Genomic DNA, 9,750 nt, shown 5'->3' with positions numbered 1-9,750 from the left:
CTGCTCCCGCAGAGCACCCGGCCCCTGCGTGCCGCAGCGCGGCCACGGCGCGGGCCGCGCGTGTGCGTGTGAGTGCGTGTGCGAGCGCGTGTGCGTGTGCCTGTGCCTGTGCGCGCGGGGCTGGCGGTGCCCGGCCGGGGTGGCGGCGTGTCAGCGCGCGGGGGCGCGGGTGGGCCGCGACGGGGCGTGTGCGCGGGGCCCGCCCGCGTGCCTGCACAGGGGAGCGCTGTGCGTGTGCGCGCGCGCGCGCGCGACGAGGCGCGCGTGGGGCGGGTGCGCCTCCGCGCGGGGAGAGCGCGGGCCGGGGCGCGCGGCACCCGCCGGCCTCCCCGTGCCTGCGGGTGGGCAGCGGCCGCGCGAGCCACCTCCCCGCGCCCACGCGGCCCTCGCGCTCGCGTTGCGAGCCCCGCCCGCGGAGGGTGCCCGGCCCACGGGCGCTGGATGCCGGTGCCGTGAGGGGAGCGCGGCCCGGCCCGGCCCGGCCCGGCCCGGCCCGGCCCCGCCGCACACTTTGCTCTGCCCCCGGCCCCGCGCTGCGCATCCCGCTCGGCGGCTCTGCCCGGCCCGAAGGGCGGGCGTGGGCGGCACCTCCCGCCCGCGGCGGCTCTGCCCGACCCGCGGGGCGCCCGCGCCCGCTGCGCTGCCCCGGATCCCGGGGAATGCGGCACTAGCACCCCCGCCCCGGCTCGGCACCACTCCCCTCCTCCGCCTCCCCAGCTCTTGGGGGGTGGTGGTGGCTTCTTTTGCTCTTCGGCATTTTCTGCTGGAGCATCCTTTTTTCTTTCTTTTTTTTTTTTTTTTTCCTCTCCTCCTTTTGGAGGAGGAGGAGGAGGGGGGAAGGAGGGAGGTGTTCCATGAGGGCTGCTCGGGCCACCCCTCCGCCCCTCAGAGGTGCTGTCCCTCCCTGAGCGGAGAGGGGGGAGAGCAGCCGGGGGGGCAGAGGCAGGTCCCCCTGCCTTGCTCTGCCGCCGGGGAGAGAGGAGGAGGGTGGTGGGGACCGCGACTCTGTGTGCGTGGTGGTGGTGGGTATTTATTTATTTATTGCTCCTGGTGGTTGCAGCTGACAGACCTGGGAAGGAGTAGGCGCCATTGCCAGAAGGATTATTGCCAGGGGAGGGGAGGGGGGGGACGACGACAGCGAGGAGACCCCGAGGCTCCCGGGGAAGCAGAGAGCGGCGGCTCCTTTCCTCCCGCCTTGGCTTCTGCCGCCGGGGGATGCGCCCGGACTGAGAGGGGCTCGGCTCCCTTCCGCCGCTCTGTCCGTCCCCCCACCCTCAGTCCTCCTCCTCCTTCTCCTCCTCCTCCTCCACCCCCCCCCCCCCCCCCCCCCCCCCATCCAGCAGCATGCATCCCTCTCCGCGGAGACCGGCCGCTGCCACCTCCAACCCTGCCATGCTACTGCTGCTCCTGTGCCTGGGCTGGGCGCCGCCGGGCTGGGGCTGGCCGCGGGGCAGCTCCCGGGGGGCGGCCGGGCTGCCCCCCAACGCCACCACGCCGATCTCCATCATGGGCTTGATGCCGCTCAGCCAGTCCGAGGAGGACCAGAAGAGCAAGATCGGCCGGGGGGTGCTGCCCGCCGTGCAGCTGGCCATGGATCAGATCCGCAACGAGTCCCTCCTCAACCCCTATTTCCTGGACCTGCGGCTGTACGACACGGAGGTAGGGACCGCCGCGGGCCCCGCGCCGCCGGGCGCAGGGGGAGGCGCCGCCGCCCAGTCCCGGGGCGCTGCGGGTGCCGGGGCGCAAGGGCAGCGCGGACGCCCGGGCCGGAGCTGCGGCTGCCGGCGGGGCCGTACGCGGCGCCTCGGAGCCCGCCCGACCCGCCCGGCCCCGCAAGCGGCCGGCAGGTGCGGAGGGACCGGCGGCGGGAGGGAGAGGACGCGGAGCTGGCGGGCCGTATCCTGCTGGCCCTGCGTATCCGGAGCGGCTGCCCCGGCCGCCGGGGCTCGCCCTGCCGCTCCCGAGGGCGCCTCTGCCCGGCGCGGCCGGGGCCGCCTGCAGCGCGGGGGTGGGCCCGGGAGGGTGCCCGGGTGCCGGGGGGTGCCGGGGGTCCGCTGCCCTTGGCACGCACGTACAGCGGCGGGAGGCGGGCTGCTCTCGCTGGCGCTCCCTCGCCCGGTAGAACTGCGGCCGCATCCCTCTCCCACGCGCTACCCGCTCAGCAACAGATGCACGCCGGCCGCTGGACTCCCGCTCCCCGCCAGCGGGCACACGCTGCCAGCCCGGTTTATCCCAGGCAGCGCCGGGACGCGAAGGGCAGCGGCCGCGGCCGCAGCTGGAGGAGGAGGAGGCGGCAGGGAGGCTCTCGCAGGGTTTCGCCGGGTCTCCCTCCCCTCCTCTGGCTGGCGCGGCGGGAGCGGCTGGGCGCCCGCCCGGGGGGGCGCGACGGGCCGCGGAGGCGCTGCTCCCCGCAGTCACACCCGCAGCCCCTTCCCGCGGGGCGCCCGGCGGGGCGGCGGGGGGGGGCGGCGGGGGCGCCCGCGGGGTGCCCCGCTCCGGACCGGCGCCGGCGGGCGGGCTGCGCTGGGAGAGGAGCCCCGCGCCGTGCTGTGCGGGCAGGCGTCTTTCCTGTGCACGGCTGGGAGCGAGGCAGGGAGCGAGGCGGGGGCTTCAACTTGGTCCCCACCACCAGCCACCCGCAACTGCATTGGGTTTCGGCCACAACTTCAGTAAGCGGGCGTTTGCGGCGGGGACGCGCTGGCTCAATACCGAGGGTTGCCTGAAGATGGCAGTCGTTCCTTGTGTAATGCTGGTGCCGGGCGCTCATTTCCAAGACAACCCCCGGTAAAGCAAACGGCGGCTGAAAATCTTCCCCGCTGTAATTTAAGGAAGCCCCTACCTTCTGCCCTTCGATTCCCAGCGTCCGAGGAGAGCAAGCTGAGAGCAGCAATGACGGGCTGTACTGCCTCCTGATAGTGTATCTGCCCCCCAGATTCCTACAAAAGGCTCTCCTTCTAGGGCGGCTGCTCTTTATTGACAGAAATTTGTCATAGCGTATTTTCAGATACCTCTGAGCAGAAATCCACGCAGGGCAATATTGCTGAAGACGTCATTTAGGACAGAGCATGCTGCCGTCCTGTTGTGTGAACAACGCTGAGATATTGAAAGGGGATACTAGCGAGATGACCCTAGAGTAGCTGTTTGTTTCCTTAAAAAAGATGAATCTCAGGGAACTCTGCAATCGTAATGAAAAGAATTATGGGGGATTTTCTGAATGGCATTACCTGTTTCATAAAGTGAGGTACGTGTTAGAAAAAAAAATCACAGTTCTCCTAATCCTGCTTTCATTACATTATGCTGTTTAAATCCTCCCCTTGGATGGAATTGTTACAAAAATAACACATGCATAGGAAGGAGGGAAGCCTGGGCAAGATCTTCCTTCTTCATACAGTAATATCATAATCAATAAGGTGCTGCACTTCATTGCAGTCAAAATATTTCAAAGGTCTTCATACAGATTTCAGGTACTGACCTAGGTACTTAGCATTAAAATATTCAGGGCCAGGGGAGGGAGGGGGGGAACGGAATGAACCCTTCTTTACTCTGGAAAGAGTATCAGTTTCTTAAAAAATGCATTTTTACTGTTTTGTACTCTAGGGACATAAAGAATCGGTCATGTTGCCAGCTTACTGTGTAGCTTTGAATGCTTTTAAGCAATTAATAAATGGATGGTTATGGAATGCTAAGTCAGGCAAATGTATGTATTCGGAGTATGGTTGGATCATTATTGCATGCTTAGTAGTGACAAGTAAATAACTTAGTGTTCATGAAGAACGCTAGATTGACTGCACCAGGACGGCACAGACTAATAGATGGCTGGAATAGCCATCGAATACATGATGGCAGTGCAAACTTTTTCACTTGGTTCAGACATTTCCTTACTCCTTCAGTGCACTTACGGTAAGCAGAAGGGTAGGTGGCTCACCATGCCTACTTGGTCCTCAGCCTATTTTCTGAGGCCACCAATAAATAGACATGCCTGAAGGGCCTGGATCCTTATCATTGTGTAATCGCAGACCAGGGAGTAGTTGTGCCTCTCAGGGCTTCCTAGGTGGTGCTTGTGACATTGTCAGCTCTTGAAAAAGAGAATGTAGAGCATTGAACGCATGGGATTTTTTAATAGCTTGAGAAATAATTGTAGTATATTTATAATGCTTAGGAAATATATGGCAGTGATTCAGAAACTCATATACTCTCTCTCGTGATTTTCCAAAATCTCCCGTTGTTGCAATCTGATGTTTCTATTGCAATTTTGCATAATGCTTTAACCAAAAGCTCTCAAAAATAATAATGACAATAAAAACCCCTGGATTTTTTTTTATTATGCATTCAGGTAGTTGTACAGAATATTTTAGTTTGCTTGATATTTCTGGTTTGTATAACGAAGCATTATGATGACTTAATTTCTGACCAACCATCTGAAGAACTGCAGCATACCTTCCAAGTTTGTTGTTTGTTGGCACTTGATCTTGCTAACCCTTGAGCCCATGAGCAGCAGCTCTAGTGTTTTTCAATGCATTAAACTGAATTAAGCACTTAAGTACAATCCTTAGTCTACGTCTTAAGCAGTTGTGATTGTGTGAATTACATCTTCATTACAAAATATGACCATAGGTTATAGCAAGTGCATAAAAATGCAGAGGCTTCTTTCTTGAGTATTTTTGATGCTTAAATGTATTTGGAGTGTGATCCTGATCCAGTTCGGTGAACTCTGTTTTGCCACCCCATAGGCATATCTTTATCTATTTGGGCATTCCAGTGTAGGCTCAGTCAGTAAAACAAAGCTCAGCCAGCTGTAGGCATTTGCACAACTCGGGTCTTAAGTTAGTGACTTTGTGCTGTTCATTTCAGTGAAAGCGGGAGCAAACTCTAGATGAGACTCTTAGGCAAAATTTTGTAATTATGTTATTTCAGAAACTAGAGGATTTATAAAGTGATCATCTGTAAAGAGTCTCATCCCAAACCCACTGAAATTAATGGCAGTAATGCACTGATTCCAATGGCCCTTGGACCAGCTCCTAGAAGTTAAGGGTGCTTGATAGTTTATGGCTTTGGATCAATAACCATGATATAATATTTCTTCTTTTTCCCATCCTTGTGACTGTAACTTTAGTTCGTTGAAAATGCAGAAAAATGTTTTGTGAAATAATTAAAGAGAAAGCTTTACACACACACATGATGTAGTTCACAACTTCATGTAAATCAGGAAAGATGATATGTGCTTAAGCACCCTGACACACATCCGTTACAAGAAAAAAAGCAGCATAACCCTAAAGTACAGGAATTAATCATGCTAGTAGACAATATTATCAATTTCAACAGCATTTAATTTGCATCAGGCAAAACCTGACCATACAGAAACTAGAGGAAGAGGCACAGTGTCAGAAGACAAGTGCTTTAATGGAAGTTGGATATCTGCCCTTCTGCATCTGGACATCTTCTCTCAAATATGGAATATATTTTCTGATTTCTTGTAGGAGCAGTGCTGGAAGTGCTGCACCGACAAGCCGAATTTGTTTTGAATCTAAACACGTATAGTCAAGAAAGCTGTGTGTGCAAGTTAGAATTCTGTCATTTTTTTCTGAAGATCAAAGTGAGTCTTGACAAGCTGAAAAAAATATTTTCCAGAAGTAAAAGTGGGGTATATTATCACAAAGAGAGAAGAATATTCATACCATTGGGATGAGATTATTTCATGTTCTCTTAACTACTACAAATAAATTGTGGTAATCCTGATATAATCTCATCTTTATGTGATAATACTCTCTAATACCTTTAAATAGCAGGTTGGCATAGAAGGATGAGCTCTGGAAAATGCACAGGACTCCACAATATCTGAAGGAAAATGTGACCTTATTGACAGTTAATATCTATTTGCCTTCTCCTACTCTGTAATTAAGTAGCAAGTACCTTTGCTAATTTATCTGACAAGAAGTTACAGCCTAGGTACCAGTAGCCCTTCTTATTATTTTCTATTTTACTAAAAAATTGTGTGTATTTTCAGTAAAAACCTCCTCCCTCAAAGTTTAAGAAAGTTGTACAGGCTGTGCACCAGTCTGGGTCACACCTACCAGCTATTGTAAGTTTAAAAAGACTCTAAGCCTCCAAATAAACATGCCTTTTTCAAAAAGACCAGTCATGAATGGTGTCAACAAAGTTGACTCATATCTTCTTCGTGCAAGTGGAAGTAAGTCATATTTGCTTATACTAAGGATGGGGAACATATTCTGGAAACAGGAGAGCGGGTTTGTGCCAGTGGTGCAAAATAAGGTGTCTGTCCAGGAGCGTGAAGCTCAGTGTTCAGTAGAACCTGATGGTCCTCTGAGAGGAACAAAGGACTCCCAGTTTCCATCTGACAAACTCTGCCCTAACAGAATTGAGCAAGGGCACCCCTCCCATGCTCCCCTAAAAGAAGTGTGCACAATGTGTTGGTTAGGGCCTTTGCCTTAGGGGGCACAGGTTCAAGTCACTCTGACAACAGCTGGATTTGCGCGGGGAAGTATGGTGTCCCAAAGCCAGGTCAGGACTCTGGGAGTGAGGCCTGACAGGCTTGTGAGTACTTTGAGTAGTAAATTATCTGGAACCTTACTTTAATTTTTAACGTAGTGCTCAAAAAGGGACAGATACGGTGGTGGTGTGGTCGTCTGAAGAGTAACAGTCAGCTAAATACAGAGGAGATGTCAGGGTCTGAGAGAGGGTCCAGGTTACAGCAGACTGAACTGGCAGACATTTGTTCTTGTATCGTCAGATGAGTTTGTCAGGCATATGTTGAAGTAGTTGGGTAATTTCTTACCTTTAAATGTTACCAAGTACTTGTACTGTCTGATGTATTCAAAGGGTGTAGCATTAAAATGCAATACGCTACGTGCATGGATGACGATTACTGTCTACTCTGCTGGCAACGTTCTGCTTGGGAGGGACATTTTTCTTTAAATAGTCACTGTCCCCTTTGACTTTCGCATAATACATAATATGGCTCCATTTGCGGCATAAGCTCTTTTTTCTTTAGAGTTTTGTAAACTTGGAGGGAATAATCTGAAAGTTAAGTGTATATGTTAATTCTATGCTGGCTTCTCCGCTGATGCTAAGATGTGGGTGGGGAGAGGAGAGAAATCATGTATTCACTGCACCCACTCCTCTGGATGCGGATCCCAGACCTGCAGAATGTATATCCTCTAAATACCTCTGCAAAGAGATTAAAGCCAATGTATCATTTTCTGGCATATGTCTTGCAATTTCACGTATAACTTATCCTATGCATACTGCAATGTTATGCATAACACACTGTTATGGAATCTTTTGATTCAAATGCCAAACATGCTCTGTCAGCAGGGAAAAAATATTTTTTGAATAAACCCAGGAAGGAGTTTCCATTTACATTTGAAGAAAGAGGGGGAAGGCCCTATCCTCTGATATGGTTATCAACCAGAGCGAATTACTCAAGTTTGTAGAAAAGATGGGGTGTAATATCCTGGTGATAGCTGTGAAGAAAATATTTGCGATAGGAAAAGGGTGAGGAGGGAGCTAGATAAGAGAGATTTAATGATGTAATTCACACAGAAAGTTGTCAATGTAATATTTATATTGTTTTAATTAAATACACATAAATATTTGGGATGGCAACATAAATAGCATCGCATATCAGGGCTACAAAACACCATCTCACATTAATGATCCGAGCATGATGACGCACGTGTGTCTCAAGCTTTGTTTTCTGCTTTTCAGTTTCATTGCTTTATGGATGTTTTCATGGCATATGGTGGAAGAACAATGCATTTGAGCAAACTGCAGAAGCTGTGAGCTAAACAACTCTTTCACGAAACTCAAGTGGAGGCCATTGCTATCATAGGAAAGGAAATATTTTACGTTAGGAAGAGCTGAACCATTGCATATGGAGGTCTGGCTCAGGGAGTCAGGTGATGGAAGTTAGCAGAGGAAAACCCTTTGCAATCCATTTTGGCTTAAATAACCTTTGGAGCAGCTAGGGCTAGCAGAGACATACATTGAGGCCAGTCAGCACAGGTCCTTTAGAGATGTACATTGATACCCAGCAGCCCCATATATCCCAGGAGCTCTATTTCAGACTGTGGGATCCCAAGCTGAGAGGGTACAATGCACATACATGACATTTTTTTTTCTCATTTATTTTTGTACTAGGAATCCTGAAACTAAATCAGTGACAGAGCCTGAAGCTTTTCAGGAGCCAGATGCACTGTTCCCGTATTTGTGGGTCTGTCTGAGCTAGAAATGAGATTTGCAGACTTTCGTGGTCCCTGGCTCCAGCATTGATGGACCGGTAGCTTGACTCCTGAAGCAAACTGGTTCAGCCACAGCGTTGCTCTGACTTAAGGAAGGTAGTACTCTTAAGAATAGCTGGAATATATTTTCAGTCATGTTGTGTCTCCCCTTGCCATGCCACTGACACTTTGAGGGCTGTTTTCTTTGCTAGACAGGGATTTCTCTATTTGCAGAGGATTTTGCTGTGGGTAAGATCTGCTGGATTTGGGGGCTGCTTGATACTGCCTGCTGAGTGGAAACAGGACATACTGACTGGCAAACATATTTTGTTTTTTAGGTTTTCTTTTTTTCCTTGTGATGTAACAACCATGTAATCTCATTGCCAAGTCAGTGATTGATGTCCAATTTCTGTGCCATTAGTTTTTCATTATCAACGGCCTTTAGTTCTATTTTATCCATAGTATTTTCCAAATAAGTATTCTCAAATGTGAAAATGAAAGCTAACAAATTAAAGGCAAATATCCACCTTCTCTCTGAAAATAATAGTCACAAAGAACGAGGAATATAAGGGCTAATTCAGAAGGGCTGTCCAAATTGTTGTTACTGAGGCTCCTGAGAGATGAAGGCCCAGGTAATGGACTAATTGCTTTAAAGTGAACATCATGAGTTTGAGGGATAGGATTAGAAAATGTAGGTTTCTTACTAGGGCCATGGTATTTCTTTTAAATAATTAATGAGTTATAAGATCAGAGGACCATTAGGATTATCCAGCTCTTACAATATAGGCCATATTTTTCACCTGGGGACTTCACTTGCTGCACTGTGAACTAGGATATGTACTTTAGAAAGCCCTCTGATCTTGTGTTCAGGATCCCCCAAAACCCTCCTCCCTGGAAAACTTTTCTCAGTGATTTGCTTGAAATCCCTTTAAAAGTCCATTGCTATTCCCAGCTTAAACTCTGCTGACCCTGTAACCACTGATGCTGTGAGCGCTCAGCTCCCAGGTTTTGCACACACTGCTCTCCCTGCAGTCCCTTCCTCTCTGCGGAGCCCGGCAAGACGGCTGTGCAGGATGACTGAGGCTTTTTTGGTTTTTTTATGCCTATTCAGGGGAACCAGCCTTGTATGAAGGGCTCTGATGGACTGGATCCTGCTGGAATCGGAAGTCTTCTTCCCTTCTTCAGATGGTCACAGACCATACATGGCAACCTTGTTAGTTTGCTTCTTGGCAAGCTGGGTCTGCTGGATTCATGTGCTCCTTCACAGAGTAGCTGGTTCTGCAGAATGTTTTTTAAGTTCTTGGCTGAACCTCATTTTCTTCTCTACACCCCTTACATTTTCTACCATAGTGTGACCATTTTACCACAGTCCCCATTAGAGGAACTCATCCTGCCTGCCGGATTAAGTTATTTCCAGAATATATGTTTTTTAAAAAATTAAAGAATTACTACCATATATATTTAAAAGAATGTATTTGCTCAATCTTTTAATTTCCTTAAAGTAGTTATGTAT

General features: G+C 50.4%; 1 protein-coding gene across 3 annotated transcripts in view; it reads left to right on the top strand.

Annotated features, from left to right (window-relative positions):
* The first annotated feature begins 258 nt into the window (after nucleotides 1-258).
* Nucleotides 259-9,750, top strand: part of GABBR2 (gamma-aminobutyric acid type B receptor subunit 2) — a 502,330-nt gene continuing 492,838 nt past the window's right edge. For 2 of the 3 annotated variants that reach the window (XM_080378574.1, XM_080378573.1), the window contains exon 1: nucleotides 259-1,659. In XM_080378574.1, coding sequence (XP_080234700.1) covers nucleotides 1,345-1,659 — 315 coding nt within the window. In that variant the 5' untranslated portion in view covers nucleotides 259-1,344. The remainder of the gene's footprint in view (nucleotides 1,660-9,750) is intronic. The other variant, XM_080378575.1, reaches the window with a different exon arrangement.

Source organism: Falco punctatus (assembly GCF_963210335.1).
Source record: "Falco punctatus genome assembly, chromosome: 3".
NCBI lineage: Eukaryota > Metazoa > Chordata > Aves > Falconiformes > Falconidae > Falco > Falco punctatus.
The sequence above is the reverse complement of the archived record's forward strand: the minus strand, read 5'-3'. Positions and strand labels throughout refer to the sequence as shown.